At 36.8% G+C, this 25,599-nt stretch overlaps 1 protein-coding gene across 10 annotated transcripts in view; it reads left to right on the top strand.

The window, feature by feature from the left end:
• Cept1 (choline/ethanolamine phosphotransferase 1) overlaps window positions 1-24,137 on the top strand; it is a 41,875-nt gene extending 17,738 nt beyond the window's left edge. For 4 of the 10 annotated variants that reach the window (NM_001439794.1, NM_001439793.1, XM_087624690.1 and 1 more), the window contains 5 exon segments: window positions 15,036-15,120; window positions 21,327-21,458; window positions 21,844-22,002; window positions 22,467-22,592; window positions 23,374-24,137. In NM_001439794.1, the coding sequence (NP_001426723.1) occupies window positions 15,036-15,120; window positions 21,327-21,458; window positions 21,844-22,002; window positions 22,467-22,592; window positions 23,374-23,493 (622 nt within the window). In that variant the 3' untranslated portion in view covers window positions 23,494-24,137. 10 annotated transcript variants of the gene reach the window in all.
• Window positions 24,138-25,599: the final 1,462 nt, after the last annotated feature.

Genomic DNA, 25,599 nt, shown 5'->3' with positions numbered 1-25,599 from the left:
AAAAGAGTTTCTGAACTGGAGTTATAGATAGATCAGTGGTTAAGAGCATACCTGCTCTTACAGAATACCTGAGTTCAGTTCCTAGCACTTAACTGTAAGTCAGCTCCATCAGGTCTGAACCTCTTTTCTGGTAAATCATCACATGATTAAAAATAGAGTTTTGCTTTTTGTTTTCAGAAATGGGAGTGTTGTTGAAAGCAAGAAACAAGCCTTTTCTTTAAATACCGTGATTTAATTATATTTTAGTATTTTATACTGTTTATTTACAATTCTTCACAAGAAAAATCTTTTAACAATTTGTTTGATAGTACAATGTTTTTTCTGCCAACAAAATAGCTGAGAATTTACAAATGAAATACATACAAACATTTTGACCTGAATGGAGAGTTTCTACCTGCTGATCGGTACTTTTCATACTGATTAGTGTAAACTAATTTGAGAATGTGATTAAGGATGGCATTCGCCATCTAAGCTTTGTTTTTGTTTGTGTGTTTTGTGAGATTTATTTTTATTTGGTTTGTATGGATGTTCTGCCTGCATATATATCAGTGTATCACATGCATTCAGTGTATCACATGCATTCAGTGTATCACATGCATTCAGTGTCTTCAGAAACAGAAAGAGACATCGGGTCCCTTAGAACTGTAATTAAAGATAGTCGTGAGACACCTCGGGTGCCCCCACCATCTGGTTTTTAATTAATTATTATAGTATTTATTCTTTCCTTTTGGTTTGGGATAAATATAATTTTTTTAAAGAAAAGGCTATATTCAAGAAATGTCAATAAAAATTATCTGACCACAACACATTTTAACATAGTCCCTGAATCCCTAATCGTTATGTATGTATGTATGTATGTATGTATGTATGTATGTATGTATTTCCTTACTTGGATCACCAGCAAGAATTATTTTAATAGACCTCAAAAGGGCTTAAAACTACGTGGAAATTCACTTGCTTACCACATACTCCATTCACATAATTTTTGCTAAATTTTTAAAAATAGAACTTAGGGACCATTGAGATAACTAAACAAGTAAAGGCACAAACATGCAGTAAGAGTAAATTCTTCCACAACTTTTAAGTAGAACTTAATAAAATACATGGTTACTGATATTTTTGGTGTTAAATTTTTAGAAGAAATCTCTGAGTAATTTCAAAGCAAAAGATTTAGAGAGTATGTTTAAAGTCTTTTAAGGTCTGTTAGAAGGCAGTGGCATGAGTGTCCATGTTGAAATTTTGTCAGTGCCTTCTTCGGTCATATGTGAAGTGATCCATACTCAGGAAATGGCAGCCTTCTAATGTAAAGAAAGCAGTGATTGAATGTTTATAGTTGCTTTGTTTTCAATAATGTTTTCATGACCTTTGTCTTATAATATTTTCATATTCGTCTTCTACTTTAGGTAAAGCCACAAAATGTTAAAAATTCTAAGATCATTTGATTTTCATAATTCCGTTGTAAGTTTAAGTGCTGCTGGGTTCTCAGAAATGCCATGACGTTTAAGAACTGAAGGGAGGGGGAAAGAAGCATGAAAGAAAGAAACAAACAAAACAAAAGCAGTTGTAGACAGTAGTTGTAGGAACAGTTTAATATCACAGCTTTATATCTTTCAGTCTTAGGATTGCCTGTGATAAAGTTCTTACTTGGAAAACTGCAGTCCCATGTAGTTAGATCATAAGATGACTGTAAGGGAGTAGCAGGGATAAGACTGACACAGACTCAGAACATCTTTTGCTTTTTCTACTCTGACAAGAAATTTGCCTTTTGTCCTCATCTGCAAGGAACTTTTGTAAGACCTAAAGCTAGGAAATGACAAGAAATACCTTTAGAAAGGTCTAGCAATGTGACAGAGAGTAAACTAAGGTTATCTATAACAAAAGCAAAAGACCCCTTAGTAAAGGTCAGCATAATTAACCTGAGGTGCTGCAAAGCCTGTACTAATGCAGGGGCAATGTTCTTGTAGGCAGAGGGATGGGTGGGAGAAAAGACTTAGTGGGTAGACACTATAGGATACAGTCTTTGTCTAGGTGTAGGGAATGAATACAAGTGCAGACACTACACTGATATCTCCACAACTTCCCTTCACTAGGAGGTTGCATGGAAAGTTGGACAAAGGCACTTTAGGAGAAAAAAACCTATTTAAGTGGTGAATTCTATCCAGAAAAATGCCTGTAAAGAATGTTGTTATTATAAGTAGTATAAGACTAGTAGAAAACTTACAGAGGGCGTTTGGAAAGGGGGCTGAAGAACCAAAATGGGAGGATTTTCATTGGGATGGAAAGTCAGGAGATTCATGAATTTCAAGAATAAATGATGCTTGGAGCTGCCAGGATTCAAAATGAGAATAAAAACGTGTATTCTGAATTTGGCAGTGTGAATGATCCATATTATTTCTGTGTAGTGATGAGGTAAGGACTAGATTGTAGCAGGATAAGTAAGGTAACGTTTCGTTACAATCTCCATCACATTATTCATAAAATGCGAGAGGGCAGAGGACACACACACACACACACACACACACACACACACACACACACACATCGAGCATGCCATAGAAATCACTAGAAAATAGATTGAAATTACTGGGAAACAGGAAATAAGAGTGATTTGTGGAGCAAGATAGGTTGAGATCCAAGACTGTATATTCTTGGATAGCATATAACTGAGTGGTGGAAAGCTTGTCTAGTATACCTGAAGTTCCAGGTTCAATCCCTAATATTAAAATTAATTTATTTTAGTAATACTTGGTACTATCAAGGCCAAAGCAAATACAACACCTACATTTAAATCAGCTATCATAAGGAAAATTGTACATTTTGAAATAATCCTGAAATGCCTTCATGTGGTAGTAAAAATGAACTACTACAGCATGCATGGGAAAATACCATTAGTACTTTACACATAACTAGCTACTCATCAAAAAATAAAAAAGGGGGGCTGGAGAGATGGCTCAGCGGTTAAGAGCACTGACTGCTCTTCCAGAGGTCCTGAGTTCAATTCCCAGCAACCACATGGTGGCTCACAACCATCTGTAATGGGATCCGATGCCCTCTTCTGGTGTGTCTGAAGTACAGCTAGAGTGTACTCATATACCTAAAACAAAAAATAAAAAAGGAAAACAAAACAGTACCCTAGAGGATAGAGAATACATACATAAATCCACCCTGCTCCCTGGAACTACTAGAGTTCACAAGAGTTCACATGTTCTTCTCATGACCATATATAGTTAAGCGTAAGATAGATTAAATTCAGCCAACTTTGTATACATGAAAGAGAAAACATTCTTTTTGCCTAGCAGTGGTTTAAGTAAAGACATTTTTAGATATAGCTTCTTTCTAGATTTTCTTAGGGAAAATGAAAGCCATCTTCTCTTGAGAAATACTACTTTTGAACACTTTAATTTGAATTGTTTTAATGCCGTTTATTCATGGGTAAAAGGGGTCCTGAACATTTCTACTTTACATGTAATAAATTCAGATGTTTATCCTCTCAGTATTCTAATACAACAGAATGTCAAATAAGAAGCTTGGGGAGATGGACATGGTGGTGCACACCAGAACTTTGGTAGCTGAGGGAGGAATATTGGAAGCCCAGAGACAGCCTGGGCTACACAGGGAGAACCTTTCTCAGAAAGTAAAGAAAAAGACATTTTTGTTCTTCTTGGTCTCATTGTTTTTAGTTCCTATTTTAAGTTCATAGTATCTTGGACAAATGGAGGAAACATTTCATTCATAAAGACTAAAGAGATGGGTCAATAGTTGAAAGTGTGCACTGTTCTTTCAGAGGACCAAGCTTTGGTTCCCAGCACTCTCTCCTGGCAGCCACAGCCACCTCTTCTCCATCTCTGTGGAATCCAACACCTTGTGGCCTGTAAATGTAATAGACCATCCTCTGTGGCTAACACTTTCCGTTTAAATCCAGCTCTTTGAGGAGAGTATTCTTTGCCTGCACAGCTCTGAAGCTGATGGGCTGCAGCTTTCAGTACTTTGCAGTAGAGCTAAAACCTCCTTCCCCAGAAAACGTTAGTGACTCTGACATCTGCCAGACCCTTGTCACACCGTCCATGTAGACTGAGTCGATGCTGCTCCAGCCCTTTACTGCCTTGTTAGGAAGGATTGGAGAAAGATAGAAAGTCAGAGGACTCAATAGAAAAGCCGGTCTGTTGAAAGAAGAAATGTGTTATGAGTTGACATAGAAACACAGAAGTACAAAGTCTCTTCAAATGACCTGGAGTTGGGTAGTGCCAGATGCAGCAGACATGCTGAAAGGAATAGAATTCATTCTGTATCCTGAGACAGAGGAGTATTGTGTGCTGTGAGATATATTGTATTCCTCTTTCATTTATAACAGCATTGTTTTTTAAAAGAGAACTATTGTGATTTGAAACTCATTTGTAATCAATCATCTTTAAATGACTATGGTTGAAATTACATGAAAGTTCTTATTTCTGTTCATTAGTCTTAAACACTCTATATCTAGGTGGTTTGTTTTTTACATTGATATCATACAGGCATATATGTAGAATTAATTTTGTTTTTAGTTATCAAGATAAACTCTTATTGTATGGCCCTCACTACACTGGCTGGCCTAGAACTCATGACCAGGCTGGACTCAAAGTCTGAGATTTACATGCCCTTCTTCCTGATTTCTGGGATTAAAGGTGTATGCTATCATGCCCAGCAAAATCATTTTTAAATGAAATATGCTTATAAATAATTTAAGTTGAGATTAGCTTAAATGCCCAACAAAGGGAAGGGAGAACCTGTATAGACCATATCCAGAGGTTAGGGAAGGCCCCTGGTTGGAGGAATGGGGCCACCCACTCATCTCCAAATTTTTCACCCAGAATTACTCCTGTCTAAAGGAAATACAGGGACAAAGTATAGAGCAGAGACTGAAAGAAAGGCCATCCAGACACTGCCCTACCTGGGATCCATCCCACATACAGACACCAAACCCAGCACTATTGTGGATGCCAAAATGTGCTTGCTGACAGGAGCCTGATATAGCTGTCTCATGAGAGGCTCTGCCAGAGCCTGACAAATACAGATGCAGTTGCTTGCAGCCAACCATTGACCTGAGAATGGGGTCCCTAATGGAGGAGTTAGGGGAAGGACTGACTGAGCTGAAGGAGAAAGAACAATACCAACCAACCAGACCCACACCCCCACCCCAGAGATCCCAGGGACTAAACCACCAACCAAAACGTACACATGGAGAGACCCATGGCTCTAGCTGCATGCATATGTAGCAGAGGATGGCCTTATCTGGCATCAATGGGAGGAGAGGCCTTTGGTCCTGGGGAGGCCCAATGCCCCAGTGTAGGGGAATGCCAGGGTGGTGAGGTGGGAATGGGTGGGAAGTTCTGGGAGCATCCTCATAGAAGCAGGGGGAAGGGGGATGGGATGGGGGCTTGCAGAGAGTAACCGGGAAAGGGGGATAACATTTGAAATGTAAATAAATAAAATATCCAATTAAAAAATTTAAAATACATAGAAAAGGAAAACACTATATTTATGCCAAAAATTGGCCTTAAAAAAAAAATCTCCCACCCTATATAGGCAGAACCCTCGGGGTTTTCTGTTTGTTTGTTGTTGTTGTTGCTGTTGTTGTTGTTGTTGTTGTTGCTGTTGTTGCTGTTGCTGTTTGGAGATAGGGTCTCTCTCTAGTTCATGCTGTCCTAGACCTCACTGTGAGTAGGCAGACCTTAAACTCATGGCCATCCTTTTGGTTCAGCGTCCCAAGTGCTGGGATTACAGAAGTGCAGCACCACACTTAGTGGAACATTTGCTAAATTATTTTGAGCAGACAAAGACGTAAAAACTTCAGATTACGAGTTGGGGTTATAAGTTGAACTCAGGACATGCTTTTTATTTTCTATTGCTGAAATAAGGCCATTAACTAAAACAACTTTTGGAGAAAAGGGTTTATTTCATTTTATAGTTCAGTCCATTATGAAGGCAAGGCCAAGCAGGGACCTGGAGACAGAGGCTAAAGCAGAAGCAATTAGGGAGTGTTCTTACTGACTTGCCCTCCAGGACTGTTCAGCGTGCTTTCTTACACAGTTCAGGACTGCCTTACCAGGGGAGTATTCACCCTCCGGGCTGTACTACATCAATCACTAATGAAGTAAATGCTGCACAGTCTTGTCTAGACTGGCCAATCTGATGGAGGCCTTTTATCAGTTGAGTTTCCGTTTTCAGATGACACTAACTTGTTTCAAGTTAACAAAAAACTAAAAAACACAGGGCAGTACATTTTGATCTTCATGTTCCAGAATTTTTTGTTTGTGTGTTTGTTTGGTTTCTGGTTTGCATGCTAGGGATTGAACTCAGAGCCTTCTTGTGCTAGGTAAGTGCTCTTTTCCTGAGCTACATTGTCAGCCCTAATTGGGCTTTTATGTTAGATGGTCTCACCACCTATAAAGTTTGAGTATATTCATTTTATTATATTACTTGTAGTGAACTTAGAACTAAGTGGAATATTGCTTTCCACAGCATCTTTATTGCACTTTTCAGTCCGTATTACTAAGATTTTACATTCATTTTAACTACAAATGATAACCATAAAACATTTATTTCTATTAAATAAATTTACAACTATAAAGGAAGGCTACTGATTTGTTTGAGTTAATTTTATACCCAGCCACTTTGAAGTTGCTTATCAGCTGTAGAAGTTATCTGGTAGAATTTTTGGGGTCTCTTATATATACTATGATATCATCTGGAAATAGTGATCCAGCTTGCCTATTTGATTTTTTTTCTCCATCCAGAATAGGTCTTCATTATATTATTGTTTGTCACTTTTTATTTCCCACACGGACCTACCTAAATGTTTAGAGATAGAAGAGCTAGGAAAATTGGGTGCCAGTGGGGTGGAATGTAAGTCAGTTGGGGTAGTGCTTGCCTAAGCGTGCACAAAATTCTCGGTTCTATCTCCAACCTGGGCACCATTTCCAACCTAAGAAACAGGATTAATAGGGCATGGTTATAAGCTCTCTGGAAGGTAAGGGTTGGGATAAATACAGATTTTGAGACCAGCTGAGATAAGGATTTTGATTTTTTTTCTTTTCTAAGTGTTTTCCAAGGTGCTACAAGCACAGAATTACAACATTAGGTAGGTAAGGTAGGTAGATTAAGGCCACCTATGACACACAGAAGTTTCTAGGCTGCCTTAAGCTCTAAAGACTCTAGCTCTGAAATAACGAAGTAAATAAAGAAGCAAAGGGACTGAAGATGTACTACTAGCTCCATGGTAAACTGCTTCCTAACTTGCACAAGGAAGGACCATGGTTTGATTCCAAAATTGGGTGTAATAAATTATTCTGGGGAAAGATGAATAACTTACATATCACAAACTGTTATTTAAATTCCTTTATATCTCATTAAATAATGTCCTAGATTCAATTCAAATGTACTTTTTAGGTATCTCTATTTCAACTCAGAAATAAAATTGAAACTTTCAGAATTTAGGGGCTAGGAATGCAGCTATCTCCAAGAAGGTCTGCATGGTTTCTATTTCTAGAAGGACCTATGATGTAATGAAATTGCATAACAAGTAACATTTGCCACTCGTCAGTAATCCACTATATTCTTAGTACTAGTTACAAGTCATTTTAGTGTGTTAAAGTTCAATCTTTTAAACTACTAATGTGATTTGAATAAGAAATATTTGTGTATGTACAAGGATATCATAAGAGCACGTAAATTGTGTCATTTAGTCTGAATGTCTTTGTAAAAGGAATGCTTCCTTTGAAGTCTAGTTTTTGCTACCAGTTTTAATAGGGCTCATTAGAAAAATATCTGAGTAAAGTTATTTTGAAATGTTTGTTTCCTTATACATAGATTGGATGTTACAGAGTCCCAGATCCTAATTATATTATTCCAGCTTCTCTCAGGAACCGTGGGGCCTTGGTTCTGGAACTTCACGGTAACTGCTAGAATATTAATGCAGTCTAATGAACAATGGCGTGAATTCAATTAAGACAGCACCTTTGTCATGCACACAATAATTGAAGAAATGAAAATTCAAATGTTTTTGGTGGTATTTTACAGATAAATGTTATTAGAAAATAAATTATTTTAAAATAATAGGGCAATAAAAATCCACTATATATACATACATTATATATATATATATGTGTGTGTGTGTGTGTGTGTATGTGTATATATACATATATGTATATATATATAAAACATATACACACACATATATATATAAAACAAAACTTTTCAGAAAGCACTATTTCTGATGTGGATGACAATTTGGTATCCATTTATCTATAGGACTTAATGTTGTTGGCAATCTATGTGATATTTTTAAAAACAAGTACCTTTCCACCATTTTTATCTTTTATCATATTTATCTTTTCTTTCATATGTATGAAAGAAATATATATGCATTTGATTGATTATTTATACATATATTACTATTTGGAAACAGCAAGCAGAGTTTTGATTTTTACATAATTAAGTGACCTCCTTATTCATTTAGAAAACATTCTGCTTAGTTTCTTAACTTCTTAGCATGTTCTTTCACTACTGTAGTTCTGCTTGGATTAACAATCTTAGTGTAAATAAAACAAACAAAATAAGTCAAACTTAGGCTGGAAGCTAGACTTATATCGCCTCAATTCTGTTTCTTCTAATTTTTTTCCTTTCTTGTGATTTTGAAATTACTCTCAACCCTTTTGTTACTGTAGCCATCTTTTGAATGCCTTCCCTTTATCCTTCTTTCCCCCAATAGATCCATATTTCCTGAATACAGTGCTATCTGCTAATATACAGATTTTCCCCCTCCCATGTTAGAATTGTAGTTTTGACATTGTGATGTTTAGGGACTGTTTCCCTGGACAGGTAATCCAAAGTCCCTTAAACTGTAACAGGGAAGCTTGTTTACCAGCAGGACTAGAACTGACATTCATCTTATTTTGTCATTCAAGAATGTTGGAGCATATTTGTTCATGTGAAAACCTGACAACTCATTCCGACCATCCAGGCCCTTACCTTTCTTCCACTTTGTCAGCAGAGTACTTTCTGAAGAGCACATTACAGCATTCTAAACCCAGTTAGTCAGAGACAGCGAGGATACTCGTGGAGACAAAATAGCCTTGGGACGTGGAGAATTCTGAAACATTTATTATTAGGTTCCAGGAACAGAACAAAGGCATTTTCACTTGAATTTACACTGTGTTTGCATAACTATTTAGACCTCATTCTGCCCCTCTTCACCCTTCTCTTACCAAAGACCTTAGCTGTATGCTCATTGTAATTGTCTAGACAAATTGTTTTTGATAGCTCAATAATTATTGCTTATGGCTAATCAATAAAGCTAACAGTCAGAAAATAGGCAGCATTATTACTTCCATGTTATTATCTTTCCTTTTTAATGAAAACAAAGATAACAGACATTTGGCTCAGGATGTGGCTCAGTGGTTGAGTGTTTGCCTAGCATACCCAGAGCCATGAATGACCCCCAGCACCATTGTGATGTTTAGGGAATGTTTCCCTGTGGGCTATGCTAAAACATTTTTGGAAACCACTACATTTAAATGTGATTAAAAAATTTTAAGTACGCTCTATTTTCTCTAGATATGCTGTTTTCACATATGGTTATTAGGTTGTCTTACTTGATCATTCATTTAGTGATTAGTGATCTTATTAGCTGAAATTAAATCACTAGGTGCTGAAATTAAATCACTAGGTATGCTCATTTAGTTTTTTCCAAGTGGAGGAAGAATGCTTTAGAAGAATTGTTACTATTTTTTTCTAAATGAATTTACTAGCCTTGAAACCATCCTCTACTGTGTACTGTACACTAACAGTGTTTGCTAACATTGTACTACAGAACCGTCACCCAGAACTGGTAGAGAACATATACACATAGGACAAACATTTCTCAACTTAAAGTTAAAGGGGTTGGGGATTTAGCTCAGGCCCTGGGTTCGGTCCCCAGCTCCGAAAAAAAGAAAAAAGAAAAAAAAAAAGTTAAAGAGTTTCAGAATGGTAGGAGAACAACACTTCCATAATGTTCTGACCTCCTAGGGGCTGTAAAGATGGAAAGTGTTAAAAACACATAATGCACTAATGTCGCTATATGTGACATAGAATCTTTACTTTAAAGCCTTGGCACTTTCCAGCACGACACAGATTTCTTCAGTGGGACAGCAGTTCTTTAACTGCACACAGATGGTGCTAAATGAGCTGAGAAAAGCCTTGGTTCTTCTGTTTCTAAGGCTGCCCCTTAAGTCTGAGCTATCCCAATTCTCCTGCTTCAGAGGACTTTGGCTAAGTTTGTCTCTATTTACAGTCTTCAGTGGGCTTTCTCTTTTTAATTTTCTCAGAAAATCTGAGGATCCATGCTCAGTGTAGTAGGTAATCCTGTTTTTAACATTTCTGGTTATTTAAAATCTGAACAGATTTGTTTTCTATGTATACAGTGTTTGAATTAACAATCCTTTAGCTGTCATTGAGCTGTGTGGTTAACATTCTCTTGTTTCATTCAAAGCTGGTGCCACTTGCCCCTTATGGATGGCAGAAAGTACACTACCTCTGCTGACCTTTTCAGTCCCTTAGCACTGCATCTCACCCATAACATTTGACTGACACATACATTTACAAACAAATCTGTAGTTAGTAATATCCTAATCATTGAAAATGTTTCATATGAATATGAGTCCTTCAAGTTGATGATTTTTAAGGGAAAAGCTTGTTTTTGTTAGCATAAAATTATGAGTCAGATTGTACAAAGTAAAGTAGGTGTTGGGTTTTGTTTGTTTGTTTCTTTTTTCTACTGTGAACTTATACCCATTGCATATTCTCTGTTAAGCTAATAATAAGCCCAAGTTACAGAACAGTTACAGTTAGTATTCATCTTAATAGACATAGCCATACCTACACATTAGCTGCAAGCATTATCTTTAAAAGAACTTATAACAAACGTAGAAGAAAGGTGGATAAGATTATCTTCTCATGTTGGAGGGGAAGCTTTGTTAAGTTCCGGGAAAAGACGATGAGTATTGTTATCTCTTGTGGATGCCTTAGTATCCCTCATTACAAATGGAACTAGAACTCAAGCCAAATGCATTTGTGCATTTACTATCTCTCTGGAAGATGAGACTAAGACGAAACTTGGAAATTAGTCAGAGGCTGGGTTGTCACTTAGTGGTAGAGTGACACTTAGTGGTAGAGTGCTGATCCTCCCACATGAGGCCCTGAGTTCATCCTCAGCACTATGGTGAGGGTCAGGAAAGTTCCTCACAGTTTAGCAAATTTAATTAAGTAGCTTGGGTTATTCCACTTTATTACTTGTAATTTTATTACTTGTATGTCTTTCTCTGATATAATAACTGCCCTGATAGGGAATTTTCTAATCTGCCAACCTGTAGTATTTATTCAGTGGCTCCTGAGAATTTTATGTCAGCTAAAGAATTCACGGTTCCCTTATTTAGAGGTTAAAGTGACTCATATTCATGTAAGGACATTTTGTTCTCTTTATATCAGTGTCTGGCCATGTAACCCAAGCTGGCTGATCTTGAACTTGCAATTCTAATGCTTAAGCCTACAGAGTGCAGGTCAGTGCCACCATGCCTGGTTTGTTCTCCTGGCTATATCCTTAGAATTATGTTGTTAGGAACAAGTTGCTGTGGCTTAGCAGTTCAGAGCATTGACTGCTTTTCCCAAGTTCAATTCCCAACACTCACATTATGGCTTATGACTGTCTGTAACTCTAGTTTCAGAGAATCTGACACCCTCTTCTAGCCTCTGCAGACACCAGACACATAGACACACGTACAGGCACACAGACACACACTCTGTCCATAAACATATGCAGCCAAAACACCCATACTTATAACATAAAATAAGGACAAGATGTTGAAGAAATGATTGACCCATGATTTTGACCTTCCTTGGACTGCCATCTTCATAGTCATTCCATCCAGAATCTAGGAAAGTTTAGACTCCACAATCTATAGGTTTTTGCCTTTTGGTTTGTTTTTTTGTTTTGTTTTGTTTTTCCTTCCCATCCTTTTTTCCGATAGCCATCTGGTCAGTGTTTGTGTATCTGGCCTGTAGTAGTTTAGATATGGCCTGACAAGAGTTTACATTTTGTATTGTTCACAGTCCCTGAGAAAATTCTTGTCCGTTAACAATGTGTTAAAAGTAGGTAGAAATAGTAAATTGTTTTAAATCAATACAAATGAGGTATTGATTGTAATAAAGATGTCAACCCATCTTCAAAGATAAGAAAATTTTATTTTCCCTCTGAAGCTTTAGGCTGTAGCAAACTGATGCTACAGAAACTTGGCTTTTAATTTTAGATTAATATATCTTTGTTTTAGGTGCTCTTATGCTGTAGATCTCTATCTTCAAGGATGTTTTGTCTTAAGTGATGGTTATTGTCCTTGAGTTTGAAGACTAGTTATTAATTGTGGAAAATTATTACCTTCTGTCTCCATTTTCAAAATAATAGTGAAAAAAATTTAAGTGACCTAGAGAGGTAGCTAAGTAGTAAAGAACACTTGCTTCTCAATCTCAGGACCCATGTGACTGCACAGCCATTTAAAAAAAAACAAAACAAACAAACAAACAAAACACCGGCCTGTGATTCCGTATGTAACAGAATCTAAAGCCCTCTTCTGGCCTTTGCACACACACCTGTCTATAGGTGTGCATACATTGCCCAATCACACAGAAAAATATACAGAAATAGGACAAATCTTAAAAACAAAAACTGATTACAGAAATCTCACATTGCAACTTAGACAAATACCCTTCTAGATAGGGATCTTCATGATTGTCAATGAAGGTTGAGGCCCCTCTTGTCGAGCATTGCTGTACACAGTCCACACTGAGAGAGATTTGCTGGGAAGGTGGCATAGTCGTGTGCCGTGTAACTGGCTATCTCTTTAACACCATCAGTTGCTGTTGTTTATTGCTGTCATTTCTGCCACCTGCTTCCTTTAGTTCACAGCCCTTAGGATAGCTTTGCACTGGATTATGTTTAATTCTTCTGGGAGCAATGATGGCAGTTTTTATGAAGGGAGTTCACACATTTGTTCTAAATCCGTAAGCAAATAGGAAAAAAATACACCTATCTACTAACTGGTAAGTTTTCCTTGGCCCTCTCTCCCACATACAGGGGCAATATCTGAATAGTTTAGAAAGTCTTCCAGACTTTGTCTTAGACAACATACTTTGAAACCTTAAAGAGCTTTCCTGTTTCGTTTTACTCTCATCCACAGTACAAAGATTAAATGTGTGAGCTTTCTCCATTTTAATTTTGTAATTCTATACTTCTGGCCCTTCCCCTTCCAAAAGGCAACTTCATATGTCCAGCAAAATGTAAGATGTCTACCCTCCACCCAAGACAGAACCGGTCATCATTGACACACGTACCTGCTTAGTCCTCTGAGTCTGCTACTGAGTGTAACCCCCTATTGGCGTCACCTCTTACAGGTCAGCTCCACAGACTCTTTTTAGCTTACTTCAGTACAGCTTTTTTTTCCAATAAATGTGTATATCAAAATGATTACATTATTATTTGCTGTCAGATGTTCCTTTTTTAAAAAAAAACATTTACCAGCAAATAAAGGTCAGTAGTTTTTATTTTGAAAGGACTGGTTCCAAGCCAGTTACTTCTGTGAGTGAGAACTTACATATCCTCAGTTCATATGGACTACCTGCTTTAAGTATCAGTTGTGTAAATGGGACTCTGTTCTGCACAAACTGAACCTCCTTGCTGTTGATATTTGGCTTTTCTTAGATTTACTTTTTCATAGTTAATAAAGTATCCACCTTGTTAGAAAACACCATAAAAAAAGTGTAGCGTTGGTAATACCCTTAGTCCCCAGCTGCCTCACAGGCCCCACAGTGTCCTTCCCACAGAGGCAACACTTCCCTTAGTTTCTGATGTACTTCCAGAAATGCATTGTGCAGCTACTGGTACAAACAAAAGGAAACCAGTATTAGTCTTTATTAGTCTTTTTTTTTTTTTTTCTCTCTTCACAAAACATAGCCTGTGCTCATTCTGGAACTTGTTTTTCACTAATGTTTGGTACTTTCCCATTTCAGTACTCAGGGTGCTGCCCTGCCAACCTCAGAAAAGCTACACACTGGAGCTTAGCTAACCACTCACTCACTAAGGGATTTAATTCTTTTCTGTCATAACTACTGTATTGAATAACCTTGTAAAACGTGTACTGGTAGAATAAATTTCTTCCCTTACAGTGTTTGGATCTAAGAATAAAATGTCAGTCCCAAGCGTATACAAAGTGCTAGTCCGAGCTGCGGAAGGAAAGGAATACCCGAGTAGGCACTGTCCCTCAATCCTGTTGCCCATGTTCTTTTTTTTTTTTTTTTTTCCTTTTTCTTCAAACTTTCAGGCGTCTAATTTCTCTTGCCTGCTCCCCACGCCTCCATCCCTTTGCACTGCCTCTTCTTGACCATGAGGTCATTTTCAATAATCTCAAAGCTCGTCCTGAGCCGCTTTCAGTCATCTGTCCTTCATGTGAGGTAGTTAACCTAGTGAGAGGAAGGAAGAATCCAATTCAGAATTGGTTGACTTTTTTTTTTTTTCACAGCAGTAGCACAGTGGACAGTAAATGAATATATTTAGGGGACAATACGTTTATTTTCTTTCAGTTAAAGTTCATTTCTGTTGCTACTGCAGAGAGCCTACCGTGTAGCTATACAATGTAATTCTCTGCTTGATGCTCAAATTTTAATACATACATATACCTTTTCTTTTTGGTGGAAAAGGTTAAGTTACAGAAAATTTGCTTTGAAGAGAGGGGGTTTTTATTGCTCTGAAATTTACCAAATTGAATTTAAAAGGCTATGGATTTTATATAATTTTGTTGATATCAAAATTTTGATACCTCTTCTTCCCCCTTTTTGAAATACCTCCTCTTCCCTCCATATTTGGAGTTATCTTCTGTTGTGCATGATAGAGGAATGCTGCTTTGCTTGCAAGTGATTAACTGGAAATTGCGTTTTGAGTAATTCTGCTCTTTTGGCTTTTTGTACCTAATCAGAATTGATGTGACTGAAGTGCAAATCTTCATAATAATCATGCATTTGCTGGCAGTGATTGGAGGACCACCTTTTTGGCAATCTATGGTAATTCTGTTCACATCGTGTATTCTACGTAATGCATGTTATCTTCTGCTTGTGTTTCTAATATAGGGTAATCCAGTTTCAGGGTAATGTTCAAAATTATTTTACTGTTGTCTGAGAATGAAAGTTACTGCAAAGAATAGGAAGTTTCTTTTTAGAGCATGAGAATTATATTCTTTGGAGTTCTGTGTACATTAAGTGTGCTTTGAAGGCCATTGAGAATCTGAGTCTTTAATGACATCCTATTTTCCGTTCAAGGAAACAACAGGTAATGTGACAAGTAAGTTAAGTACTTACACAATTAAATCACTTTTTTTTCTTTTTTCTCCTTTATATGGCTTTATTAGGTCTCTATCATGTGCTTAATGCTGAATAATAAATTTAGGATTTAAGATTGTAAATTACCCTGGCACAGAAAAAACTACTGCCAAATTATGTCAGTGTTATGGAATTATTTTAAATGTCAGGACTTTTTCTTCCTGCCCTGAAATATATTACTCTGTGAATATTCCCCCTTTTAACCTGCTGTGAGCCTCTGAGAGGATATATGTGGTCTAGAGACACAAGCTCTGAAACCAACCTGCCTGTTTGATCCAGGCTCCATTGCTCCTTACTCTAACCTCTGCCCATTGATAGCTGCCCAGCTTAGTCTCCTCATCTGCAGGTGAGGCAACGACAGATCCTGCTGCACAATGAGTTCTGTGTGCCGGCTCTTAGGGCAGTGCCAGGCAGGTCAGAAGCCCCAGTGAGAGCCGATGCTCCTGGTGTGGTTGCTTTCTTTCCTGGTTTGGGCCTTGTTTTGCTTTGACTTATTCTTTGTGGGGATCAGATTGTCCTCATACAAATTATCCTTCTGCCTTAGCTTCCCAGCCGCTGGGATTAAGGAGAGCACCTCCATGTCACAGTTTGTTCAAGTATTGTTTAAGAGTCTTCATTTAAATATGTAAATTATAGTTAACTCACTCAAAAGTAAAAATAAATTTCATTTGGAAGATTAAAAAAAAAAAAAAAAAAGATTGGGCAGGGTAGTTAGTACTCCCTGCTTACCAGCTGGCTGCTGCACTACCACCGTTATTAGTTACTTGATGTGGTTGTACTAAAAATGGTTAGTAACCTAAAATTAATATAATTCTTAAAAGTCAGAGTAATTTCAAAATACAGACGAAACTTGCTGAGCCTTCCCCGTTACCCAATTCACTTCCTAATGGTAAATTAGGTACTTCCCTGCGTATTTATCGCCAAACATGGATTGCCTTTTGTTCGGAGATGGGCTTTCAGAGAAAGAGAAAAGGGAATAAGAATAATTTGCAATCAGCCAGGAAAGTTCTGCAACCATTCTTCAGTACACAGTAACATTGTGTGCCATAGATGTCACTGTAGACATCTCTTGGGTTTTGTGACTAAAATATAGAAAAAATTTATTACCTTATTTATCCTTTAAGAGATGAGCTGCTTTTATTCATGCTTTTAAAAAATGTTTAGCCTTTTAAGAAGGAAAAGTAGATTTGTTTTCTTAAAACTACATTATAGGGGTTGGGGATTTAGCTCAGTGGTAGAGTGCTTGCCTAGGAAGCGTAAGGCCCTGGGTTCGGTCCCCAGCTCCGAAAAAAAGAAAAGAAAAAAAAAAAAACTACATTATAAAACCTAAATTCTACGTAGCCTTCACTTGTCACCATAGATTATTAGTTTTATAGACTTTGTTTTACATAAAATTATTTCTCTAGATGCCTTAAAAATAAATAAAATTCCTAAATTTTTAAAGGCATTTTTAATATCCATAAAATGAGAATTCTGCTTGATGTTTTGAAAACAGTTTTAACACCTGGCTTATAGAACTAATCCTTAAATATTGTACTGCATTACATATATATATATATTTTAAATATCTATATTTTATATAGTTAAGTAAAATATGTTATACCCATATTTTATTTCTTAGGGTTACCTAGCAGTAAATTGATTCAGATATGCTTTTCCCTTTCTCAGTAGAGTTTGTACAAGTAAGCTATGTAATCAACTTTTTCCAAAGGCCAAAGAATCCCGGCACTTGGGAGGTAGAGGCAACAGTCCTCAACTGCACAGTGAACTAATTAACTGTGTCAGCCTGGGCTTCTTAGCCCAGCCTCACAGTAGCAACAAAATGTCAAAATTTTCTCCCATCTTTTCTTGTAGTGAAGATAATATTCATGTAGTAAAGATAATATTCATGCTCGAGGGTGGCTTTTCTCCTATTACCGTGTTTGATTGTGTATTTAAGGCAAAAATCTTACTATGGAGCTCACAATCCCCTTCCCTCAGCTCCCAGGTTCTGGGACTTAGATCAGTTTAGTACCTTGCCTGGTCTTATCAGAATATGTTTTAAAGTTGTGAAAGTGACTTAGTATATTTTGAAATCTAATTTCTAGACCATGCTGTCCAAATTCAGAATTAATATGGCTACTATGATTAGAATGTGTCAGGAAAAGAGATATCCTGACCTATTATTATCTCTATATTGTGATGTTCGCATCATTAAACTAAAAGAAAGAACCTGACTTCTTGTAATAACTGAAGACTTAGTGAAATTATTTTTTTTCTCAAAAAGCTCAAACTGCTAGGGAACAGAAGTGTTTCAAATTGTGGGTCATTTTGGATTTCACAATATATATATCAGCATGTACTTACTCCTAATCTGAAAAATCTGAAATCAGAAATGTTCTAAAATCTGAATTTGAGAATCAAATTTTGAGTTTTGCAGAATTTTTTATTTTAGGATTAGCAATATCTAAGCTCTTTTTTCTTTTAACTTGGCTTAAAAGTTTACTACTGAATAAATGAATATATATGTACATACACATATATATATATTCATTTATTCAGTAGTAAACTTTTAAGTGTGTAAATATATATCATTGTATTTGTCTGTTTTAACTAAAAGGCATTATTTTGGTGCTGGGGAGTAAAAATTTCAGGTTTGCTAGACAAGCACTTACCACTGAGCTGCAACCCAACCATAAAATGGAAAACTTCTAAAAGAAAGTGCTTTTACACTTGAATAATTTTTTTAAGTTATGGATGCTATAATTATGTTAACATTTTTAATTTTTTTCATAGAATTCATTTATAATTTACATGAGGCTAGAGAAATGGTTCAGTAATTAAGAGCATGTGCTGCTCTTGTAGGAACCCAAATTCAGTCCCCAGAATCCATAGCAGTGGCTGGTAACCACCTATAATTTCAGCTTCAGGGGTTCTGACATCCTCTTCTGGCCCCCGCAGGCACTGATCCACATGTACAAATCCACACATGCATGCATTATTAAAGTAAATTTAAAAATTCATTACTATGATTTATAAACAAGCATTTTTACATTCTTTGCAATAAAATATCTACTCTTAAAATCATTGTTTTATTTCCACAAAACCTATTCAATTACTATGTATCTTCAAAATCTAACAAAATAAATACATTGCATTTGGTAGAAGAGCTGAGAATTTAAAACTTTTTTCACTAACCTGTTTAAGACCAGTTGTAATACATTGATAGTATTTGAGTGCATGCATACACTGCCTGTCACAAGGCCAGATGATTTTCCCCCTGATAGTAGAAAAGACATGAGAACTTAAGGGAATGCTTGATCTTCCCAAGGTTGGAAGACTACTGAAACTGTAGCAGGCTTGAGGCAAGGGTGCGTTCACAGTTCCTTAGCTATTTGTGTAGAGCAAGTACAGTTTAGTAATGATAATGATGAGTGAGATGGTAGTTAGAACAGACACAGTGTGCACACCTCCCTTGATCCTGTGTGGGGGAAATGGAAACGCACTTGAAGTGGTTTGGTTTGGTTTGGTTTTTAAGTAGATCAGTGGTGCCAGTTTGCAGGGATCACCTGAGTCTTTCTTGTACTTTGCCTCACATTTCCCTGTGCACATTACCTTTTCCGTTTCAAAGTGTTTAAGGTGGAAGGAAGATAGTTCTTTGTATTGTCACAAAACACAGATTTAGTGCACAGAGAGAAAGGAGCAAGATCTGAATTCACTCAGAAATGCATACTGATCACTTATCATAGTCAGGGTGGGAGAGATGACTCAGATAGAAGAGACATTTGCCACTAAAGCCTGATAACCTAGTTCAGATGCTGGGATGCACATGATGAAACAGCTTCCACAAGTTATCCTCTGATTTCCACATGACTCCTGCCTCCCTCCCCCATATGTTCATAATTTAAAAAACCAATTCAATTAAACCCTGCACTTGAACTTGCATTTTAATGGATGTAGCTAATATGACAATTGATGATGAATGTTTAGGATACTTTGCTCCAGAGTCGTAAGTTTCTGGCTTACTCTGTGATCTAAGCCTTGTATTAATTTTCCTGTCTCTTCCAGTGTTTGTGTTTATTCTTTCTTCCAAAGGACACAGAAATTTATGATCCTAAAGCAGTGTCCCCAAGTTGTAAATACAAGTCATAGTGTTTGATCATGTTAGTTGTGGCATGAGTGACTGTTAAATACAGACTTCTGATACCCTGGTTCTAATATGGATACCCCCTGTAATCCAGTAATACTCTTAGGAGGCAAGTGTTGTATTTCTTGCTTTGCCAGAAACACTCATTGTCTCTGGAGGGGTAAAGGAGGCATTAGGAAAGGAGCAGATTATTGAGTTACAGACATGTGCATCAGATTTAGATAGGAGTGTCCCTAGTTTTCTGAACTAGAATATCTACAGTAGTTCATAGCCTCATTACTATTATCTCCTCTCTAGAAAACCTTGAATTTTGTAGGGCTGTAGGACAATGATATAAGAATTAGGAAAGAAGGAGGAGAGTTTGGGGTGTTGTACAAATTTCTCAAGTCTTAAGTGGAGCTATTCCGTTTAGATGATTAAACCCTGCTTAATGTGACTTGAGATTCAAATAGTGGGTTCCACTTTCTTTTTAGAGCTGCAGTTTTACAAGAGGGGATAGAGTTGTATAAACAAAGTGAGTTCTTGAGAATTTTAAAGAAATGGAGCATGCAGATATTTTAGATTTGTTTTCCCAATTTTATTGGAGTTTTATATTACAAAGAGAAACGTTTACTATCCTGTTTTGTTTTAAAATATAGGCAAATAACTGTTTTAAATAGTGTAAACTGACCTGTTTTAAATGTTTTTATTTTAAAACCACAGTACCTATCAAAGCCTTGCAAGCTTTTGTAATCTTGTTCTTATAATTACTTCTGTATATCTTAATTCATCTTACCTTTCGACAGATTTTAAAACAATAAAAGAAAAAGAATGGATATAAAAAAGAAGAAACTCTTTGGTGACCTCAAACATTTAATATGCTTTCCACTTTAAATTATGAATATTATGCTTGCAAGATTAAATGCATATTTATAAATGCACTCAGACAAATTCCTCACCTTGCTTTAGGTGAATCACATTTTTAGTGTACAGTCATTTAGCAATGTATTATTTACTGAAAGCTTAAACATATTACAGTTGGGGGTACACTTGCAAAGCTGCACCAGTTTAGGTCTACTCGACCTAAACGTTTTTGCTTTTACCTGTAAATGCCACTTCAATTGCCCTCAGCTTTCATTAGCAGGTTATATATCCCAGAGTTCAGAGTTGGAATTTTTCTGCATAGAACTTTTCTCTTTTTTCTTCTGTATTGTGCTGATTTCAAATATAATTTACAAATATCTTTATTACTTATGCTCTATGCTGTCTTAACAACTAGGAAGGTACTACATATTTAGAGGTGGAATTCAGAAAATATACAAAGAAATGTAAAGGCACCCCCTTAAAGGAAGGAAGGAAGGAAGCAAGGAAAGAAGGGAAGGAAGGAAGGAAGGAAGGAAGGAAGGAAGGAAGGAAGGAAGGAAGGAAGGAAGGAAAGAAAGAAGGAAGGAAGGAAGGAAGGAAGAAAACAAAACAGAATAGAACAATTCTACAAGACAGCTTCATTCACTGTTGCCAGAACTTAGATGCATTCACAGACCTTTACTCAACTTACAGTGCAAATTAATAACATTGGGTTTTTGTGTTAGGAGTGAGTCTCATCTTTTAAGACTTGTTATATATATATTTGTTATATAATTAGAAGAGAGAGGGATTTTCATTACATTAGTATTAACTATAAGGAATAGAGAATATTTGAAAGTATGAATGAGTACTTGATTGTACTATTTTTTTTTTAGTTGAATGTGTATATATTTTAATTGGTCTTTCTCTCTACCCATTAAAGATTCCAGTGCTGAATATCCAAATGAAACTTTTTCCTGCACTTTGTACTGTGGCAGGGACCATATTTTCCTGTACAAATTACTTCCGTGTAATCTTCACAGGTGGTGTTGGCAAAAATGGATCAACCATAGCAGTGAGTATACCTTAAGATTTCCAGAGATTTCTAAACCAAGACTTCTTACCATTACTTTGTTTTTCATTTAAAAGACAGATAATCATCCATCAACTAAGGATTTCTGTTAAGCCTTCAAAATATATATTTATGCCTTCTTTTATATGCTGAAACATGTACACATTTTGAGTATATGGGAGCAACACAAATGACTTTAGAAAGTACAGCATGCTATGTAAAAATAAGTAACACCTGCCAAGTGCAGACTGTTTGTACCTTAATAGTTCATGGAGCTGTTTTTCATTGCAGCCACTATGAAGTTTTGGGAAGTTTGGGTAAAAGTGTTTTGTGGTAGATCCATGTAGTGTTTGACAGCATTAAATGCTTTTAACTCTGCTCTGTACAGGGAACAAGTGTCCTTTCTCCTTTTCTGCACATTGGATCAGTGATCACATTAGCTGTTATGATCTATAAGAAGTCAGCAGTTCAGCTTTTTGAAAAGCATCCATGTCTTTATATACTGACATTTGGTTTTGTGTCAGCTAAAATCACTAATAAGCTTGTGGTAAGTGCCTCAGTTTTTATTTTTTTAATATTGATCTCATTTTGGTCTTGTGGACCTGGATTTCACTCTGTGGCTTCCTAAGTAGTTCAAATGTTTGCAATAAGAATCTCTCATGTCAATGCAGAAGCTTCTTTTACTCTCTCTCCTGACACTGCGTGTTGAGCAATCTCCATACCTTTTCAGTGTCCTGTCCACTCTTTAATTTGTTTATGTACATTCAGTTTATGTACATTCTTCGGTCTCATCGTGGACACACATTGAACCTCTTTGTACTAAAGTGTTTTCCACCAGCATATGTGGCATAGTTATTTCTTTTCTCATACAATTTTAATATTGTTTTACAAACTCGATAACTGTTGCTAAATCATTCTTGAAACTTGATAATGTGCACAATACTGATTTATAATGCTGCTGGCGGTTCTAGAGTGGAAGGATCTATTTCATGGATTTTCTTCTACTCTCAGGTTGCACACATGACGAAAAGTGAGATGCATTTGCATGACACAGCATTCATAGGTCCAGCACTTTTGTTTCTGGACCAGTATTTTAACAGCTTCATTGATGAATATATAGTACTTTGGATTGCCCTGGTATGTATTGTACTGTCTTATTTCAACATTTATAAGCTACTTGTTTTCTTGTTTGAGTAGGCCAGTCCTAAGAGATAATAGAATGGTAATAAAGACAAGGAACGCCAGAAACCACATTTGTAATGTGTTGAGAGTTCTTTATGATGTTAATGTTAGCCAACATGCATGTTATTCTTATAAGTCATACCTACATTAAGACTGAAAAATTCCAAATTTCTGGTTGTATGTAAAACAGAAGTTCAGACTATGGGAAGCCATAGTCATTTATACATTGTCTGTGCCTGCCGTGCTACAGGGCAGAGTTGAGCAATTGTGATAGGGAATGCAACTCAGAAAGCTTGAAATACTACGCTGAGTTTATAGCTTAGTAGTGAAGTGCTTGCCTAGAATGCATGAAGCCTTGTGCTTGATCCCCAGCACCGTATTTAAAACGTCAGGCATGATGGCAATGCCTGAGGGTCCAGCACTTGGGAAGTGGAAGTCAGGGGATCTTGAAGATCTTCCTTGGCTACATACTGACATTGAGGCTTGCCTAGGCTATAGAAGCCTCTGTCTCAAAAACTTAAATAATAAAAAGCCTGACATCATTACTGTCTTTGTAGGGAAGAATTTGTTAATCCTTAGTTAATAAAGGGGACACTGGGAAGCAACTGATTTACTCAACTGCATGAAAGCAAAAGGTGACTCTGGAGAGAAGTCAGAAGTCACCTTCTGTCCTTCTGGGAAGCTTGGGGTGACCTGTGCACATGCTGAGAATAACCAAAATCTCTTCTCTTTCCAGGTCTTCTCTTTCTTTGACTTGATTCGTTACTGTGTCAGTGTTTGCAACCAGATCGCATCTCACCTGCATATACATGTCTTCAGAATTAAAACCTCTACAGCTCACTCTAATCATCACTAAGGATGTATCTGGGTTCTACTAAGCTCATGTTTCCTGCAAGAAGAAATTTGAACATATTAAGGAGACCGGGGGTGGATAAGAACAAATATAATTTATAATAATCAATGTCATATAACTTTCATTCTTTGTCACTGGTAACACTCCCTAACTGTCCTGTTTAGAACGGGAATTTCAGGTCACATCCTGTAAACTGAATGTGATGTCAAACAGGGTTTGGCTCCAGAAAGCATGCAGGGAAAATACCGTGTGTTTGTGATTATTCAGAATATCACTATCAGGAGAGCACATCCCCAGTGATGGTGAATCTAATGTAAAATTTTTGCAGGCCAAAAGATGGTTGCTTTATGATTTTAACAAATCATCATCTTTTAGTAACACCTTGTTTATTGTCTTCTCAGACGTTCTTTTGTAAGGAGCTCAGCTTGTGGCACATACATCCTACTAGCTTGTGAGGTGAGAGCAGGGATAAAGACCTTAAACTTGGATGGAAAGGTTTCCTGTCTGTACATTGTTGAGGAAGTGATTTTATTATCGATCAAGAAATGGTGTTTCTCACGGGCTTGGGAAATCTCGCTAGCATGCAGATAATGTGGTAACTGTCAATCCATTTTATTTTTTTAAATAAATATATGATCTCAGAACCAGCCTTTTTCTCAGTTTTATTCAGGGGAAAATAAACTAAGTTTTCAATGTTGTTTTTTAAAAGTTAAACAAATTTTATTTCTGTTCTTTAGCATTAAGGAAATAATGGTGAACTGTGTTGTCATGATGTGCCTTTAATTACTCTGTGCTGCAGAAACCGTAAAACTCGTTTAAAAATGGAAAAATGTTCATATTTTCCAACCTGTGGGTCTTTATTTTGAAGTCATTACCCCATTATTTCAGTAATTATCCAGACGGGGTTGTCACTTTGCACTCTCCTTTTTGGTATTTAGACTACACTTTGATATAGGAGCCAGATTTTCTCTGCGAATTACACTTGTTTTCATTGTGTACAGATTTTCTGTTGCTTTAGTATAAAGAATAGTGAATCCCAGCACTCAGAGGTAGAAGTAGGAGGAGGATCAGAAGTTCAAGGTTATCCTTGACTAGAGTTTTAGGCCAGTCTGGGCTCTACAAGACTCAGAAGATCGGAGTGGTTGAGGACTTGGGATGTAAACATAATCTAAGACAAAAGGGGGTGAGGGGGAGGACAGGTAATCCTCCATTAATACAGTTACAGCTGTTGTTTTATTTGATTATTTCAGCAGATTTAACAGGTGTTTATACCTAGTGGAAATTGAGACCTCGATTGGCTACCAATTATCACACAGCATTGCTGTATTTGAGAATGGAATTTAAGCTGTCATGTGCATTCTAGCTATTGTTTTCTGTATCATACCAAAGCTATAAACTGAGGTACTAAAGACTAATTGAAATATACACATGTGTTCTAGATTTGTTTTCAGCATAGAGGGAATCAGAAAAGCACTGTGTGGTTCCTTTGGCCATAGATACTATCAGCATCATCAGGCCAATGGCCTCTTTGTAGAAAGCCATAGTTGGCCCTTGTTGTTGTATTCACATCATTCAACACTGTAGATAATTTTGGAAAACATATTCCCAAGGCTTTAACGGGGAAGGCATGCAGTATGGTCTGAACAGGTTCCTACAGTAGCTCAGGCTGGCCTTGAACTCTCAGTTCTCCTGCCTTAGCCTCCTGAATGCTAGGATTATAGACTGAGCTACCACGTGTTCAGGTTCAACTCTATAGCAAATCTGGTGTATATCAGGATTCTGGTTCTCAGTCTGAAACTGTTCAAGGTCTAAGTAGGTTAGCAACCATTTCTATAAACCATCTAAAAAGCTGCAGGGATTCCTAGAAGTTGCAGAAGTAGAAGTTAGGCATAGCTTGTGGACATCTACCACCTGCAGTAGGAGTTTGTGTTCTCCAAATCAGAGTGTATCCTTTAAGCTTCCCCTTTGTAGCTCTAATCCAACCCCCACATCATCTGCATTCTTTGTTTGGAATTCTGAAACTTGTGAAGGCCACAATAAAAAATAGGAAAAACACTTAAAAGAATTCTAAAATGACAAGATGTTTCTAAAAATGTTGGCTATCTCTTG

This window comes from Rattus norvegicus, chromosome 2 (genome assembly GCF_021556685.1).
Source record: "Rattus norvegicus strain SHRSP/BbbUtx chromosome 2, alternate assembly SHRSP_T2T, whole genome shotgun sequence".
NCBI classification, from domain to species: Eukaryota; Metazoa; Chordata; class Mammalia; order Rodentia; family Muridae; genus Rattus; species Rattus norvegicus.
Note: the sequence above shows the minus strand (reverse complement) of the source record. Positions and strands in the feature narration are given on the sequence as shown.